Here is a 19,535-nt window from a genome sequence, read left to right as displayed (position 1 = left end):
GGTTAAAATATTGACAATACTTATTACTATTAGGAGCAAATTTATATGCTTAAATCTTGCCAGGTTCAGCATAAACATTGACAATGATAAGTTGGGCTGATGAAAACCAATCAATACCATTTCCCACACTTCACTTCTGTAATGCTTCATGGAATTACAGGTGATTAACTACAGAAGTGTATGTCAGCAGTAAAAATTAGTGTTATCTGTGGCCTATCTTTATTGGTAATTTAATTCTTATAAGTCAAATTATTTTGACTTAATGTGATGATAAATTATATTAAAACCATGCAAACCAGAACCAAAATATTCATTAAGATGTAAAGCTCCAATATTCATGATGAATGAACTTTCATTTAGATTTATCCTTTGTTATAAATTAACTGTATTACCTATTTATAATTTAAAATGTGAGAAAGAAAATTTCTGTGTCCTAGGTGGCCAAAGCCTCAGACATAGGGAGTGTTCAGGCTTCTGCATTCCTTATTTTAGATGAAAAGTGAATCTGAAGAATAGTTTCATCACAGCCTGGCCAAGGATCTGAAATATGCAGGCAAAGCCAAAAACAAAAAGCAAAACAATAAAAAAGGAAATAAACAAACCCAATTACCTCTCTCTGATCTCAAATAATATATATACACACACACACTCACACAACTCACCAACAAATCAACTAAGCAATCGATCAATCAATCAATCAGCTGAACAACCAACCAACCAAACTGGGGAAATGTGTTTCAATGGAGTCAGAGTGCTCAGGGCCTGGGGAAGTGACTTGCAGTAGCATTTCTCAAAGGAGGTACACGGGTGGCTAAGACTCTCGAAATGGGTTCTACAGACAAATACATTTGTGAAGTGTTGCATATTCTACTCCTCTCTTGGAAATTCTGTGTATGTTAGTCTGTTAAAGCCACTGAGGACTTTTTCAGTAAATACAATTCCAAGTCTCCAGTACTTTCCAATTTTCCTTGATCAGAGATCACTTCCCTATTCCCACTGCATTTATTAATATGTAATCAAAGTTCTGTTTCTTCAAACACACATGGGAAAACACTGATCCTTGAAGTATAAAGGCTGATTCCTGAGAAGAGGCAGACTATGCAGAGTAAAACAGAGAAAACACTGAGTGAGAACCAAATCCCAAACTCCTGGTAGGGTGCCATTTTCCGCTGGTGACTTCTGGGCAGGGATTGTGATGTCAGTCTAAATCTGTCTATTGATCCTTGTATTTATTCCTTCATGGTGGTGAAAGAACTAGCTCACACATGGGGAATCATGAATTCCATTCTCCCCTCCATACCCAAATGCCTTTGGACAACTAACTTTCCAATGTACATCTCATTATTCTCAATTGTAAAATCAGAAATGATCATGGTTTCCAGGCCTAGTTAGATGATTTTATTTCAACAATAATTGAGGGAAAAAAAGAGAAAATGGGATTTTTTGGGTGAGAATTCTTACAATTAACTTCTCTGGAATCCAAAATGAATGATATAGGAATAGAAATCCTACTACACAACCATATATGGATAGGTGCTTCTTAATTTTTATTATTCTGGGAATTTTGAAGATTGAGAGTCACAGGATATAACCTGGAAAAAACCAACTTTTGGCACTGTACTTGCTGCCGTTACACAGTTTTTTTTTTTTTTTTTTTTTTTTTTTTTTTTTTTTTTTTTTAAGGAACAGTTCAGAAACTTTGAGCAGCTAGATCTTTAATTAAAGCCAAAGGGCAATTTTAAATTAGGTTCCTTTAATTAATTGTCCTTTAGGTTGTACATTTTGTGATTGTACTATTCTCAGTTATTAAACACAGTTTGCAGTTCAAAAATCAAGATGGGTTGAAAGGACTGATTTAAGTGAAGTTAATCTAAAAATATAGAGAAATGCAATAGGGCAAAGTGTTTTGCAAAAGTGTCTACCTATTTTGCATATGTCAATATTTGCCTTTAATAGAAAATAAAATTAACTGGAGGGAGAAATAACTTATAATTGCCAGGGAACTAAATCACTGATGTGATCCAATGTATTGCTAAAGTTTATTTTTCCATAATTCTCACTAACCAGTCCTTGTAATTAAGTAACAATTCAGAGCTAGGTTAACTTAAAGTCACTTGTAAGTTGCACCCAGATTATATGAAGCAGGAAACTGAATAAGTGACCATACTGATATCAAATTATCTGAAGATTAATTTCCGCACTGAATCATTCAACCTATCCATCCACCCATCTATTTTAGGTGATTGTTGATAGTCAGTTCAGATATAAATGTTGGGTACACATCTGATTAGAAAAGTGGAAAACAAAGGACTTGAATATGGAAACTGGTAACACAGTCCCTTCCCCCCAGGTACACGTGCCATTAGGCAAAACTACTGCTCTCTCATGTCAGATCCAGACTACAGAAGTTCTCAACTTTGCATGTTAGAATTTCACATAAAAATTTCCAGTGCTCAGGCTGCACCTAAGATCTATCAAATCAGACTCCTTTGAATGCAGAAATAGGTGATGGTATTTTTACAACTTTCCAGGAGTTTCTAAAATGGAGCAAAATTTAACTAGTGATCAAGTTAATGATCACTGAATTTCCAAGCAAACTGGACACCTTATTTTGGTTTAAAATTGGCAGAATTCAGCACATATATTCCTATTTCCAACTCTTTTGTAGAAACATCCTCAAAAGAAATGAAGCTACTCCTTTAAAAAAGGCAAATAAAATGTAAAACATGGATAATAAGATTTGTGGTAGATACCTTTGGAGTTTTTGCTCAATTCACAAAGAACTCTCTACATCTTTCTTCTTCATCCACATTAGAGTTCTAGTGAGCCCTGGATCAAACTGGGCCAACTGGAATCCCCACTCTGGGATTTCTGGATTGAATCTGACGGTTAATACTTCTGTGAAGCTGGATGCATGGGCTATGGAGTGGCTGAGTTTCTGTCAGCAGGACTGAGAGTAGCTGACAGAGCTATGGGGTGAGGAGAGTGAGAGAGTGAGAGAGTGAGAGAGCAAGAGAGCAAGAGCTAGAGAGAGAGAGAGAGAAAGACAGAGACAGAGACAGACAGACAGACAGAGAGAGAATTTGACAAAATGAATCGGCAATAGCAGCAGAGAAAATGTTTCTGGACTGCCAGGATAGACACCTGCCTTCTCCACCTGCTTGACAGCCCTCCCTGTTTTGTAAAGAGTGCCCCTTTCTCCTTCATGGACTATCCCCTAAAGCTGCCTTGATCCCTGGGCCTCCTGGAGCCTGACTTTGAGCAAGTCTTTGGATTTTTGGATTAAGGGTGTCAGTTGCTTGCAATTCAGGAATCCCCTTCTCCCCCATTCTTTTTCCTCGGTCAGGTGCCAGCTCCATTCCACCTGGAGGTCTCGGTAGCATTCTTTTGAGGTTCACGAGGCATTCTCGTAATCCTTACTTTTTTTGTTCTTAATACAAGAAGGCTTTAAAAACTCCACAGAGGGGCTGGCATTGGTGGTGCAATGGGTCAAGCCACTGCTTGTGATGCCAGCATCCTGTATCAGAGCACTGGTTTGAGTCCCAGCTACTCTGCTTCTGATCCAGTTTCCTGCTGATGCACCTGGCATTAGATGGACTCTGTAATTCACATGGGATCTCCAGATGGAGCTCCCGGCTCCCAGCTTCAGCTTGGCCCAGACCTGGCCATTGTGGTCATTTGGGGAGTGAACCAGTGGATGAGACATCTCTTTGCCTCTGTCTCACCCTCTCTTTCTTGTCACTCTGCCTTTAAAATAAATAAAAATAAATCTAAAGGAAAAAGTCCATGGAAAAATTAAAAGCTATTTCCCATGAATGTCCTGAATTCCCCTTGGGTAGTTCATGATGTATTTTTGACATCTACAATTACAAGTCTTAGATAAACTTTTAATTGACTCCTTGTTTATGTGGATGGCTCTGAGGCAGGAACTAGGCTTTCCAAGCCCTACTCCAATCCTCAAGGTCGTAATCAAGATAATCCCACTCTTTCATCATTCCACATGCATTGTAAAGCCTCATTTGTTCATTTTAATTGTATAAATATGGAGATTTTGGGGAGAAATTCATAAGGAAAGCATACTTTGTGAACAACAGGATTAAAAGCTGATCAAACACAAACACAGTTCTAAATAATGCATGATCCTTTGAACAGGAGTCCAAACCTACTCTTGAAAAAAACACTTATTTCCTTTATCAAGCAACATTAAATGAAATTATAGTACTGCTATTAAATCCAACTGTACACACCAATAATTTTTCATTTCGAATGGTACTCTCCTTTATTAAAAATCTTTATTAAATAACAAAAATATGGTGGCTAATATAATAAGTACTTTCCTGAGCTCAATATTAATATACTTGGCATACAATCCAAGGCAGTCAGGAAGCACACGCTATTTTCCCTTGTGATGCAACAAGCAGAGCTGCACTGACAAAAAGACCAAGAAAACTTCCCAGATGTCTCCGGGTCCAAGTCACAGAAACGGTGAAATGTGTGGGGTGTTCAAGTGGGTGACTTCTCATTATACTTGGTTCCATGAAGCTAGATTTGGACCATATTATTAGAATGCAAAGATAATTAGTACAAGATTTTTGAAAGAGGAAAGTACAATGCTAAGCAGCTTAAGTGATTACAGTGTTGTGATCTTTGGCAAATTCCGGATGAGCTATAATGAAATGGAAATAGTGGGGCTGGTGCTAATAAATGTGATCATAAAGTCTGACCAGTTTATGTTTCCTTTTCTCAGAGTCTAAGGAAAATGAAATATTATCTAGGAATATTCTGGTAAAGAAAGTGAGGTGAATTTTAAAAAGCAGTGTAAAAGGTATTCTCCTGGAGCAGGCCTCTGGCACAGCAGTTCAGATGCCACTTGGGACGCACACATCCCATACCAGAGAGGTCCCAGCTCCAATTCTGATTCTGGCTTCCTGCCAGTGTGCATCCTGGGAGCAGCAGTGATAGCTTGAGTTGCTGGATCCCTGTCACCCATGTGGGAGACCTGGATTGAGTAACTGGCTCCCTGCTTTTGCTTGGCCCAGCCCTGGCTGTTGTGGACATTTGGGGAGTGAACCCAGGGGATGGGAGATCTGCCTGTCTATGTCTTTCAAATAACTCAAAATTAAAACAACAAAAGGTACTCTTCTGAAAATCATACTTTATTTTTAAGGCAACTATGCCATAAAATAAAAGGTGCCCAGACATCTTTTAAACAAGAATACATTTTCCATATATCAAACCATCATTTACAAAGTAACACTGTAAAAATCTGAATGAATAACTCTTAATTCATTTACATACAAATTTATGAAATAAACAAAATGAAATGTAAGCTGAGAATGAACAAATAAGAACCAATTCAAAGTTCTAAAATCTTGTGTCTGTATGAATTCCTCCACAGTTTCAAAATCCCCAAAATCTACAAAAAGGAAGGTAGGTATTCTTAACATTGAACATTATTTACAAAATGCATTCATTTCTCTCAGGCCCTTTTGATTCCATAGGCCTGCCCAACATCCCCAACATGGAGCCTCTTGAGACTGCATGGCCAATCCTGCTCTGACTGGGATGCTCATTTTCTCCCCCAGAAGAGGAGATTACACCAGCTCGTAGTACTTCCCAGTCTGAGGGTCAAAGTAACAGTTCAGACACGGGTCATACAGCAGCGTCAGCACTTCCTCGTCCTCTTCCACACTCAGGTCTTCTTCACCTGCAGGGGTGGGGAGCCACAGACATGTTAGCTGCCCAGCCTGGCCCATTGATCCTCAACAGCAGTGCAAGAAGGGCAACGAAGCAGGAATAATCACCTCTCTGGAGGTGGGGGTGGAGGTAGTGTTATTTTCTTCTCAGTATTTACTTATTTTCTTTTCATCCATAGGAAGGAAGAGTGCACAGACAGAAACAAAGAAGGGGAGGGTGGAAAGAGAGAGAGAGAGAGAGAGAGAGAGAGAGAGAGAGAATTTCCTCCACCCACTGGTTCACTCTCCAAATCCCTACAACAGGCATGCTGGGGCAGGCCAAAGCCAGGAGCAAGGAATTCAATCTGGGTCTCCCACCTAGGTGGTGGCAAAGACCCAAGCACATGGGCCATCATCTGCTGCCCTCCAGGAAGTATTAGCAGGAAGCTGGATCAGAAGTGGAGCAGCTGGCACTAGAACTTGCAGTCCAATACAGGATGCCGACTTTCCAAGCAGCAGTTTAATCAACAATGCTGGCCTTGAGAGATTTTCTTTATGCAGGTAGAACGTTTAGGCAGGCAGGAAGGAGTGCTGTGGAAGTGACGAGACACTACACATGCAGGGTAGGAGAGAAGGAACACCAGGGTTCCTAGGAGTCAGCTGTATGATAAAGGATAAAAAAACTGAGTGTGCAGAATTGGTAGAGAGGGGAAAGAAGAGAAGGAGGAGGTGAAGATTAGAGGGTTATGCTCTCTAGGATCAGGGAAACTTGGGCAGGACTCAGCATGTAACTGTCACACTTCTAAACTTCTGCATTGGCCAGAACTGTACAAAAGGCAAAAAGTGCAAATTAAACAACAAAACAGAGAACTCAGTCCGCATGTACACATCCTAAAAGGCTACAAAAGAGATATGAATTAAAAGAGCAGAACTTTACGGCACTTGAAGCAGAGAACACATAAAAAAAAAAAAAAAAACAACATATCCGGTGACCTGTGGTTTTGTTAGTGGTCAAGTTTGCAGGGGGATGAACAGAGCTTGATGTTTTCTCTTGTGACAGCCATTTGGACGATCTGGATATAGAGAACTTCCACTACCTAAGTTGGAATGGTTTCCAACAGTGGCATGAAATGGTAAACCAAAAAAAACTGTTTTGCAATGATGCTCTCTGAGCACTTTCTCAGTGTTGTAAGCACTTCGTTAGTGCTAGTAAGCACTTTCAGTGATAGTAAGCACTTAGATGAGATTGAGTCCTTGTGAGTGTTTCTTGAAGTCTGCAGTCATAGGAGTTCAGAGGCCAAAAGGTCAAGACCTCCCGAATCTGCAGAGGATCAGAGCAGGCTTAGAAAAAAGGAAGTGATTAGGATGACACGCCTCTTCCTTCATTAGCACAGGCTATAATTAAGTGCCAAAGTAAACTGGGCTTTGGGCGCTGAGCTCATCAGGGTCAGCTTGATGAAGGCTTGGATGGTGGGCATGGAACAGGGCTTGATATGTAACAGAGGCTCAAAGCACACTGCTTTTTTTTTTTTTTAAGAAATCTTTTTTTTTTTTTTTTTTTTGACAGGCAGAATGGACAGTGAGAGAGAGAGAGAGAGAGAGAGAGAGAAAGGTCTTCCTTTGCCGTTGGTTCACCTTCCAATGGCCGCCGCGGCCGGCGCACTGTGGCTGGCGCACCGCGCTGATCCGAAGGCAGGAGCCAGGAGCTTCTCCTGGTCTCCCATGGGGTGCAGGGCCCAAGCACTTGGGCCATCCTCCACTGTACTCCCTGGCCACAGCAGAGAGCTGGCCTGGAAGAGGGGCAACCGGGACAGAATCCAGCGCCCCGACCAGGACTAGAACCTGGTGTGCCGGCGCCGCTAGGCGGAGGATTAGCCTGTTGAGCCACAGCGCTGGCCTCACACTGGTTTTTGAAGGTGTGAATAAACGCCCATGATCCTAAATGTTACTGCCCAAGGTAAGGAACATGGTGATGGCAAAATCAGACCAAGCTGGCACATGGCCACAGCCAGGACACTGACAAACTACAGTGAAGTCTGAGGCAGTGATGGGCGGGGGTGGCTTGAAACCATACTATTGCCATTCCTCTGCTACCCTCCTCCAAATATTTAACCTGATCCTTTCCTGAGTCAGCCACTGAGCTAGGTGTTGGGGACTTAACAATTGTGAATAACGTGTCCTGTTATCCAGGAGGGCACAGGGAAGTGAGTGAAACGCACTATCAGCTGACCTGGGAGCTGAACGCAGCCGTTACAGAGGAGTCCAACAGAGGAGCAATAATTCTGCCCCGATTACTAACATCTCAGCTGGTAATGCCTCCATGGCTTCTCATGCAGTGCTCCTGGACTCATATGGTTCTGTGATCTGTGCAGGTATCATCACACCCATTCTACAGATAAGGAGCCAGAGTCTGCAGAGTTAAACAGTTCATCTGTTGCCTGCTGAGTTAGAGGCAGAGCAATACACAAATCCAGGTTTCAGGACTCTCGCTGATAAAATTAATTGGGAGGCCATTAGTCTGAGATGACTCCAGTGCCTTGGGATCTTATATAAGCAAACTGAAGCCCAACACAATGGAAACAAGAAAATGAAACTTGAGTTCAACCAATGAGAAGCTGCCAAGCTAACCTCCAAGAAGAGACTTTCCACTTTGGCCAATCACATGCTCCTAAAAGTTTCTGCCTCATTCCCCTTTCACTGAGCTGAAGGCCTGGCAGTCTGTCGCTGATGGATTCATGAATCATCATTTGCTCAAACAAGCTCTAAAATTTTAATGTGCCCGAGTTTGTCTCTTAACACTGTACTTGGTGTTTTTGTTAAGAGAGTGGTGTAACACATTTAATTGGGAGCTACTGCATTAAAGGAATTTAAACATGGGAAAGAGTAAAAAATGTATTCGACATTTTAAAATATCAGGTTTAGTAACAAAAGAAGTTTAATTTATTATTTTCCAAAAATATTTGGCAAATATAAGAGAGCCCATGTGAGAGGGCAGAGGTGAACAGTGGCAAATGGAGGCAAAATATGCCCTAATGAAATGGGCATACTAACCCTGAGAAAGAGAAAGGGTGATGAAGCTGACCACAGTCCTTCTAGCTTCCAGGAGATGAGGGGTGGCTTCTGAGAGAGGGGTTAGGAAGATTCTGTGGGGGTCCCAAGAGGAAGTCATATGAAGCCATATTTTGGCTCAGCACTAGGAAGAATTTTCTAGGCATTAGAACTGATGAGCAAATAGAACATTACTCTATGGAAGATGAAAAGGGGACCGGACAAACTGTTGGCGCTGGATTTTGTAGATGAACCTGTGCAGGATGGGCCCAGAGGCAGTGGTTCTTCCAGTGCCTTTGATGAGCTCCTGTGACTCTTGGTTACAGTGGCTTCACACACTTGAAAGATGACAGGACTGTGCTACCAACTATGTTAGATTCATATTGGCATGAAGGTACCTCAGCACCCTGTACAACTTCTAATTAAAAATAGGAAATAGGGAAGGAAGGCTGCCTTTTCTTTATTTTCTTCTGTTACTGTAAGAGCAGTCCCCAAGGCTCTGCCTCCACCCTTCTTCCCGTTAAGTAGGAGAAGCTGAGAATGCTTTTCACGTGGCCATTCCATATGGAAGATGACCCCTTTCAGGTCACTTCAACACATCAGAAGAGACTGTGCTCACTGTTTATTTTCAAATACTCAATCCATCATCCCTTTAACATTTGGGGAACTTCAGAGAACTGAATGAAATCAGTTTGTTATAAGTATGGTGTGCCGGGTATGTGACTGAGCTGGGCAGAGTCCAGTTGTGAAACGACACACATACACAAGAAACAAAGATTCCATTAAAGATGAACCAAGAGTTAAACTGGGTGTCACTACTGCAGAGGGGCTGACAGCACCCCTGTGCTCTAGCATCCAACACACCTAGCCATGGATGGTAGCCCTTGTTGCTTACTGTTCAAATAAAAGTCAGCAGCAGATTCTTTCACTTCCCTGACAATGGTTCCTTTGTTTCTAAAATGGGAATAATAATGCCCATTTCACAGAGTTTTGTGAAAGATTAAATTAGGCACTGGTAATATGCATAGTACTGTACATATAATAGTTGTTCCATAAATAGTAATTACTATTAAGGTTAATAATAATAAATTATGAACTAAAGGCCATAACATTCTTTTTAGAACTGAGCACAGAAATATAGATGCAGTCGTAGCATAAAGAAAAATCTTCATAGCGTCAGGTAGAATGACATTTACACAATGGAGTCAGATAGACCTGGGTCCAAATCCCATTTCTACCACAACGTAGTTGTGGGAAATACACAGTTGGGAAAATTCACTGCCTTGAGCCACAGTTCCCACCAATGTAAAGCAAGGATGGTAATTCCCATCCCAGTTCCTAGGAGGACACACATACACACACAGTGAGTACTCAATAAATGTTGTCATTATAAACATGGAAAATATACGATATCTGAGTTACACACAACAGGGGTGTGCTCTTATATTTTATTTCCTACACCAAAACTGTATCTGATTTTTTTTACTACCAAAAGGAAACAACAGTGAATTTGTATGAAACAAAAATCCCCCAATTAGTTTTATGTAGGTCATACTATTACGAGTTCATCTTTGAATAAGCATAGTTCTTATACCAAAAATCATGGATCTTTTAAAAGTAAAAGTGATATTCTCCACACGGTAGAATGTTAAGGTCACTTACAACTAAGGTAAAGGAGTATGAGTCCAACTCTGAGGGATCTGCCCTCTGATTTCTGTCTTCCTTCCATCATCACACATCAACAACAACAAGACTGTGACCTTGAGCACTTTAGAGCTTTAGGCTATACAATGGTTCTTCAAACAGTTCATGGAAAATGGGATTAAAAGATAAGTTTATTTGGGTGCAGAAATTTTAAAATCATACATACCAGAGATCTTCAAAAAGGTTATGAACATTTTTTCATGTGTCTGTTGGCCATTTGGATTTCCTCTTTTAAAAAAGTCTGTTTAAGTCATTTGCCCATTTCTTAACTGGGTTGTTTGTTTTGTTGTTCTGGAGTTTCTTGATCTCTTTGTATATTCTGGTTATTAACCCTTTATCAGTTGCATGGTTTGCAAATAATTTCTCCCATTCTGTTCATTGCCTCTTCACCTTCCTTAGTGTTTCTTTTGCAGTACAGAAACTTCTCAACTTGATGTAATCTCATTTGTTAATTTTGGCTTTGATTGCCTGTGCTTCTGGGGTCTTTTCCAAGAACGCTTTGCCTGTGCCAATGTCTTGCAGGGTTTCCCCAATGTTCTCTAATAATGTGATGGTGTCAGGTCATAGATTTAGATATTTAATCCATGTTGAGTAGATTTTTGTGTAAGGGGTCTTGCTTCATACTTATGCATGTGGAAACCCAGTTTTAACAGCACCACTTGTTGAAGAGACTGAGATAGTATGGCAATACCTCAGAAATCTGAATATAGACCTACCATATGACCCACCCATCCGACTCCTGGAAATTTACCCAGGGGAAATGAAATCAGTAAATAAAAGAGTTATCTGCAACCCCATGTTTTTTGCAGCTCAATTCACAATAGCTAAGACATGGAATCAACCTAAATGCCTGTCAAAAAAGACTGGATGAAGAAATTATGGGATAATTACATTATGGAATACTACACAGCAGTAAAAAAATGAAATCCAGTCATTTGTAACAAAATGGATAAATTGGCAAAAATGTCATGCTTAGTGAAATAAATCAGTCCCAAAGGGTCAAATACCATATGTTCTCCCTTATTTGTGAGAATGAATAGAGCACCTAAAAGGAAATCTGTAGAAGTGAAATTGACACTTCAAGAAGGGATGACTTGAGCCAGTCCTTGTCTTGACTGTTGAGGAACAGTTTTTTTCTTCATATTATTTGTTGAACTCTTTACTTAACACAAAGTTAATCATATATATATATATATATATATATATATATATATATATATATATAAAAAGTCAATAGAGGGTGGGTCTCATTAAAAAATAAGAGTGGGATTAAGAGAGGAAGGAGGAAGTTTATAACTGTAAAGCTGTACAGTTCTGTATAAATTCCTATAGACTTACTTTGAAGGGTACAGTTTAAATACTTGCCATGGTACCCCAAATCCCATTAAGCTAGGTGGTAAAAATGCCACCCATCGTAAGTGTTAAAGTGATCATATTAAGTGTTAAAGTGAACATATAGATAGGATTAAGTGTTAAAGTGATCATATAAGTAGGATCAAGTAATAATTATCAATTATCAAAATTATCAATTATCAAAAAATTATCAATAATAAAAGATAGAATTAAAAAGGAGAGAATGGCCAACATGGGAGGCAGGCCACACAGCAGACTCATAGAATGATAATCACTTTAAGTAGCACTCTGACCTCAGAATCAGCCCTTAAGGCATTATGGTCTGGCTGAAAAGCCCACGAGAACATTTCAGGCATGGAAAGCCAAGACACTGTGGCAAAAAAAAAAGTTGCCATTAAAGAAGGATGTACTTTTCTTTGAAGGGAGGAGAGAACTTCCACTTTGCTTATGGCCTTGTCTAAATACTGAAGGAGATTGTGGATTCAAAAGGCTTCCATAGCCTAGGCAGCTCATGTCAAGAGCCTCAGGTAGTCACTGATGTCATACATAAGAGTGTTGTTAAATTAACAACAGGAGTCACTGTGCACTAACTTCTCATGCAGGACCTCTGTCCTCAATGAGTTGTATTATGAGAGCTAACTGTAAAACTTGTTCTGTGTGTGTGTGTGTGTGTGTGTGTGTGCAAACTGTTGAAATCTCTACTTAGTATAGAGTTGGTCTTTTGTGTACAAATTTTATTGAAAATGAAATGTTAATGGAGAATGGGACTGGGAGGGGGAGAGGGAGAAGGAGGGGTGGGAGTGTAGGTGGGGGCAGCAGGTATGGTGGGAAGAGTAACTATATTCCTAAAGTTGTACTTATGAAATTTGTATTCATTAAATAAAAGGTTTCTTTGGAGAAAAAATAAATAAAAAGCAAAAAAATATTTTGAGATCTGCAAAAAAGGTTATGAAAATGTGTAGTATGAAAAAACTATGCATGGATTTCTGCACCAAATTAAACATCTTTTAACTGCATTTTCCATGAACTTTCTAAAGTATCCTCAGATAATTGTTTAGTGTATTCTGTTCCTGTACTTTCCAAACAGATAAAATTTTAAGCTGGTGCTATTAAATTAGAAAACCCAGCACGTTTTACAGCTGCCCAGGAATCTTTTAAGATGAAAACAACCATTGTAATGGGCTATGGGTCTTTATCCCCCTACTGCAAAGGAACTAGTGTGGATCCAATTCATTAGTACAGGTTTTGCTACATAATGCATACAAACTGGAGCAGTAACTGCTGTGTAAATGCATTTGTTCCAACACATATCACTACAGAAATGGAACCATATGCATCATAACCATGAGGACTAAGGTTTTGTGGTTTTTAGTACCAAAGCTTTAAATGGGTGAATTTTAAAACTACTGACAATGACATTTGTACAAAAATTGGGTGAGATTATGTGCAATTTTACATTGAAATAAGTGCCTTAAACTTACATAAAAGGTTTTGTTTTCATTGTAACTTAATTTTCAAAGCCTCCAACTTACATCATTTTCCCACTGTAATCTTTACGTAATGAAATTATAATATCATTAAGCAATTACTACTATGATGTCAAGCATTGGGAAATGTTTTGAAAGCTAATTATCCTGCATGGGTATGGGGTAATTTTCAATTATACTCTTGGATACTGCAGAGGTTGTTTTTCCTCAAAACGCTAAATTGCTCTATTTAAAGACTGGCTACAGAAACTCTAAAAGGACACATTAACAAATAAAACCATTTTCTGCTACCAGACTAAGAGTAGCTGGACAGGGGTCCAAATTACATTTTTAGTCTTCTTCACATAATAAAGCCATTTCTAGGGAAATAAAATTACCTTTCAGAGAATAATCTATTTACGAGCTTTCAACCCCACCCACGTTGAAACTGGCAAACAGCGATAGCAGATGAAAACCCCACGGAGCCCCACCAGAGCAGCATATTGACTACCCTCCCTCCGGTTACAGCAGCTGGGGTCCATAATTCTTCCAAGTTCACCTTTTGAAAGTCGATTAATATAAATATTTAATTATCTACATTTAATGCATTTTAGCTGGAGATAATAGAAAACCTGTATGCACAAGCTATGTCTTCAAGCTTGAAAATAAATGATGTGGCACCAGTTTATCAGATTTAAAATCTCTGAATTGAGACATTGGGCTTGGTTTTCGATTTTCTGATGCTGCCATCTAGGATTTTTTTTTAAAGTTAATGCACAGTTCTCCCCTATAGATCCTAGGAACTGATTAACTGTATTTTTATGTGCATACTAATACCCTATTGTTTAAACACAACAGTGAGGGATCACCATTTGGAGCAGTCAGCCTGCATATCAATGAAGATGACATTTGAGATAAGATTCTGCTGAGTACTAGGTTGCAAATTCTTCTACCAACATACCAAGCATCTTCAAAAAGTTCATGGAAAAATATGTATTATAAAAAACCTATGTAGGGATTTAAAAATCTTTTTGCAACAAAATAAAACACCTCTTAGTTCCATTTTCCCATGAACTTATTGAAGTACCCTTGAAACTCCTAACAGGGTAAAATTAACTTGTACAGCTATATGAGAACAAATGGCTCTCAGTCCCAAGGTTAAACAAAGAACACAAGACAACTAGTTGCCTGACAAGGGAAGGGGCAGGGCCTCTGGGTTCAAGACTGTCATAGATATTATGAAACATTCTGTAAGCTAAAAATTGAGGTGGGGGTGCTATGGGTCTAAGGAGAGTACTGGTTTGTCCAGACAGTTTCAAGGAAAGAGAATGTCCTAAATTTTAAATAACAGTGGTGCACATTTCAATGATGCAGTTCTTGGACTTAAATGGGAATTCTGTGGTCATTTTGCTGTGTGGGAGCTAAGGGAGCCACTGTGGTAAGGCAGGCCTAGGTCAGTGTCCTGCTCCACTGTCAGGAGGTCCATGAGCCATGCTGGCTTTGTCACCTGCCCTGTAAACTGAGGACGTATCATTACCTGATGTGGAACAGTATTGGTAAGAATCAGCATAAGGGAAGGCACAGAAAGAAACCACACACTGCCAGGCACACAGTGGTGCTTCATTAATGCTAACTCCCATTATTGTTATTACATCATCAACACTGATCCTTTGGAGGAGGGTCTGTTTTGCATTTTAAGTACATCTTCTAGGTATAAGGAAGACCCAAAGAATAGATCAAAACACCTTCATGTGCCCATAGTCTGAAGATTGAGTCATTCACGCATCAAATCGTGATTGAGTATTTCCTGTGACCTAAGCTTCACATTAGGCACCAGGGAAACCATAGTTGTTTGATGAAGTACAACTTTCAGACTCAGAGTATTAGGTGAACATCCAATCTTGTGAAAGAATTCCTCTGCTAGGGTAAAACAGGCAGCCAGACATCCCTCTCTTGGGTTATCTGGGGGAGCCAGGAGATTTCTGTAAATTCTTCACTTGTAGTTTTGGTGTTACATCTGTAAAATAAACATCTGCTACCTAATCATATTTCAGGAGAGATGAATCAATCTTTATAAAGAAAGAAGCCTTGTGGCTTTACCATAAAAAAGGTGTAAGAATGCTACCTTGATGAAACTCTGGCTACTCTGAAAACCCTTCTGAATGCCTTTCTTACTCAAAATCTATGCAAGATTTTGAGGAGAGGTCTATAGCCTGAACAGTAAGGTCACTATTACTGCATTTTGAAGCTGGTTAGCATGAATAATTGAAGGGTAATATCTGTAAAGGTACAAATATCAAAAACAAATTGACAACTATTCTTTAAGCAAAGCATGGTTCATTTTGAAAAGGTCAATTTGGTAGTTTCCTTGAATAAGTTCTGAAATCTTAACTCACACTTTTACATTTCACACCAGCTCCAGGAAAACACATTTTTTAGTAAGTGTTAAGGGCACCTGTGCTCTTAGTCCCAAGGTTAAACAAAGAACACAAGACAACTAATTGCCTGACAAGGGAAGGGGCAGGGCCTCTGGGTTCAAGACTGTCATAGATATTATGAATCATTTCTTAAGCTAAAAATTGAGGTGGGGGTGCTAAGGGTCTAAGGAAAGTACTGGTTTGTCCAGACAGTTTCAAGAAGAGAGAACGTGCCCGTGGCACTCGATAATCGGTGAGTACATGATAGCCCAGGAGGCTCTGAGAGGAGCTGACTGTTTCCCCATCCGGTCAGACGGCAGGGATCAGAGAGCACCGCTGTTCCTTGCCAGCTGGCTGAATTGCTGGAACCTGAGCTGTTCACTTGAAGGTGGCCTTTATCAACTTGAGGCATTCTGGCTGAGCAGAAACAGCAGCCATGACACAAATGCCTACTGAATAAAGCAGGCACAGGAACCTCTGACAGATATAACGCATGCACTTACTTTTGTATGGCCTGGAGCAAATTTTCTAGAATGATGTACTGGTCAGGCCATACAGTTATTCCTCCAGGCATCTTGGCCTTTCCCTGTCTGATGGAGGAGCTGCTTCACTGCTCTAAGTCCCAGTGTATCATGCATAAGTAGTAATAGTATCTGCACCTCAGTAGGCTACCATGAAAATTAAAACAGCACATGTGGGACCAGAATACAGGAAGATGAAATAAATACTATCTGTTATTTGACCTCAGACATCTAAAGATGAGCGATCCCTTTTCCCTGTGAACCAGTTGGCAGTGAAACGGTTCTGCAGAAAGGGCACTGATGTGCGGGAAGCCAGGCTCTAGGAGCCAGGAGCTCTGGGGTTGGCTCCGAGTGTGTATTTGACTTTGGACAAGTCATTTACTTGTAGGCAAATTTTGGGGGTCAGACCACACCAGTGACTTTACTAGTTCATCAGAACCCCAGGGAAGGATTCTGAGACCCTAACTGTCCCTGTAGCCAGAGCAGTTCTACCTTTATCTCTTCTTTTATTGAGATTTCACATAATTATGAGATTTACTTTGGAGGAAAAGTTTTCATTGCCACTGCAATAAGGCAATCTATAAATTTTTCTTTTCCTTTCTTTTTTTAAAGATTTACTTACTTATTTGAAAGAAAGAGGTAGAGAGAGAGAGAGCGAGCGAGCGAGCTCTCCCATTCACTGGTTCACTCCCCAAGTGGGCACAACAGCTGGAGCTGAGCCAATTCAAAGTCAGGAGCCATGAGCTTCTTCCATGTATCCCACATGAATGCAGGGCCCAAGAACTTGGGCCATCCTCTGCTGCTTTCCCAGGCACATTATCAGGGAGTTAGATCATAAGTGAAGCAGCTGGGACTCGACCCAGTGTCCATATGGGATACTGGTGCTGCAGGTTGGGACTTTAAACTGCTGTGCCACAGTGCCTGCCCCAATCTATAACTTTTTAATTGCTAAAATATATGGGTCTAAGTCCATTACTCTCATAGTTGAATTTTAGAAAAATAATACATATGCCAAAAATAAATAAAGGAGTTAGAGGAAAGAAAAACTGTGAAAGATTTCAATGAATTGCCCTATTTCCTCCTGCTTCCCCACCCCATCCCAAGGTTGTTTGAAGAAATGACCAGTTGAAGAACACTGCCCATCCTCCTTCCCCTCCTTCCTCCTTCCTCCCTTCTTGTCTTCTTTCTAATAAGAATTTAGAGAGTTTAATTTTATAGGTTTTTAGTGTCCAGGAAGGAGCAAACTGACAAAAGTCTGTTCTTGAAAACTCACAGGGTACTTGGAAGACAAACAATAAATAAGTAAACAAATCAAGATATGCAAAATGTGAAAAGATCCTGAAGACCATGTTAGGCAGTGATGTGGGAGAACATAGGGCTGGGAGACTAACCCACTTGGGTAAACCTGACTAGGAAGGCCTTCAGGAGGTAGGCCACATGCAAATACCCAGGCCTGGCAGGTCTAGGACTCAGTAATTCTGTCCTTCACTCATCTACTCTTTGGCTTGCCCTGGGTCTGGTCAACGATGGCTTCCTGTCATTTCTGACAAGCATGAGAGGGGAGGGGGGCTGATCCAGGTCACACAGGTGACCACAGTCTCCTTTTTTCCCAAAGAACTTAGGCACTTAGCCTTTGGAATGTTTTATTTTTCCTGTAGATACAGAACTCTCAACAAAAAAATAAATTTTCAGCTCTTAGTTTTATATGCACATATAAATTTTTTGAATGGCTACTTTATTTACATGATACAAAACTCAGAAAGTTTAAAAATATAGTAGTTGGGGTCTGGAGCCTGATTGCTTGGGTTCAAATACCGCTCTGCCAGTTAGGAGTTGTGTGACCTTGATAAGTTATTTAAGAACTTAGTGTCACAGTTCCCTCAGTTATAACACATGTACACACACATATAACTTCCTCATGGTGGTGATCTGAGGGTGAAATCTAATGACTTAGCACACTATCTGGCAAACAGCAAGGGCTATATGAGTGGTACTGTGTGACAGAAATCCGGGAAGAGCCCAATTGGTCATTCTTCCCCTTCTGATGACACAAACTGGAAACCTGAGCCCATTATTTTTCTTTGACAAACACTCTACGAGAATAGATGGAAACACTATCTCAGTATATTAGTAAGTATTGATTGTGCTGTGCTATTTCAATCTATGCCATTAATGCATAAAGATTAAGCAAACAGGAAACACTACTTTTTGATGGTATTAATTAACTGCAAACCACCCAAGCATATCAGTAAATGGGAAGGTAAGCAAACAGGAAATACAAGTTTGTGATGATATTTATGGACTGCAAACCACCCATGCACATGAGAAAAGGGGTAGGGTATAGTTGATAAAAAGCCAGGTGATAGGCCGAAGGGGTGCCCAAAGTGGTTAACACTGGCCAGCCTACTCCTCCAAATTTAATTTGTTATTTTGCCCTCAATGGAAGTTCTGTTTACCTTCAACATAATGGAGCTCCTGCTCTCAGAAAGGAGCTTGATGGGGCCAACACTGTGGTTTAGTGGGTTGGCACCCTGGCCTGAAGTGCCGGCATCCCATGTGGGCCAATGGTTCAAGACCGATCTTCTTCCGATCCAGCTCTGCTATGGCCTGGGATACCAGTGGAGGATGGTCCAAGTTCTTGGGCCCCTGCACCCATTTGGGAGATCCAGAAGAAGCTCCTGGCTCCTGGCTTCAGATTGGCGCAGCTCTGACCATTGCGGCCATCTGGGGAGTGGGCCAGTGGATGGAAGACCTCTCTCTCTCTATTTCTATCTCTCTCTGTAACTCTGTCTTTCAAATAAATAAAACAAATCTTAAAAAAAAAAAGGAGCTTGGCAATGGCGACTTCAAGACATCCTTTCAGCCACTTCTTACTAACATATATCTTGGATGCCTCTGCTCAAGGGCCACACGCTCAGTTCCTATGGCTTATTTAGAACACTTAACATAACATATTATTTGTTCCCTCACAGCAAGGTCTCCTCCTGACAGCCAAGATCCTATTTTTCTGTCGTAAGTACTTATGAATGTACACCTCTAAAAAGATGCCCTATATAGGGGCATCTTCCATCTCAGAGAGTATATCACAGAGACGTCTCCATCCCAAAACATACAGCTCGTGTGTCTGACCTCTTGCTCTGATTTCTCTGTACCTGAAGAAAAATGGGATGCTCTACTTTCTCCCTGGGGCAGTTTTAAGGGGGAAAAACATCTGGCAGTTCTGCTGGGGCAATTTATATTGGTTTCACTTGGAGTCTTCAGATACAGCACTTCTAATCTTCAAAATTCAACTTAGAAAACCATCTCACAGTCCCACTCTGAGGTTATTTGTCAGTCCAACTATGCACTTGA

At 40.4% G+C, this 19,535-nt stretch overlaps 1 protein-coding gene across 12 annotated transcripts in view; it reads right to left on the bottom strand.

Annotated features, from left to right (window-relative positions):
• The window catches only part of CFAP20DC (CFAP20 domain containing), a 343,042-nt gene that overhangs the window by 51,993 nt on the left and 271,514 nt on the right, over positions 1-19,535 (bottom strand). For 5 of the 12 annotated variants that reach the window (XR_011379498.1, XM_008260862.4, XM_051852256.2 and 2 more), the window contains one exon: positions 5,136-5,707. The exons of the other annotated variants lie outside the window; for them this stretch is intronic. Coding sequence is in view for 4 of the 5 variants with exons in the window: in XM_008260862.4 (XP_008259084.3) it covers positions 5,595-5,707 (113 nt within the window). In the remaining variant the exon portion in view is untranslated. Of the gene's footprint in view, positions 1-5,135; positions 5,708-19,535 lie in introns of those variants that run through there. 12 annotated transcript variants of the gene reach the window in all.

This window comes from Oryctolagus cuniculus, chromosome 10 (genome assembly GCF_964237555.1).
Source record: "Oryctolagus cuniculus chromosome 10, mOryCun1.1, whole genome shotgun sequence".
Taxonomy (NCBI): domain Eukaryota; kingdom Metazoa; phylum Chordata; class Mammalia; order Lagomorpha; family Leporidae; genus Oryctolagus; species Oryctolagus cuniculus.
This window is presented reverse-complemented; position numbering and strand designations above follow the sequence as displayed.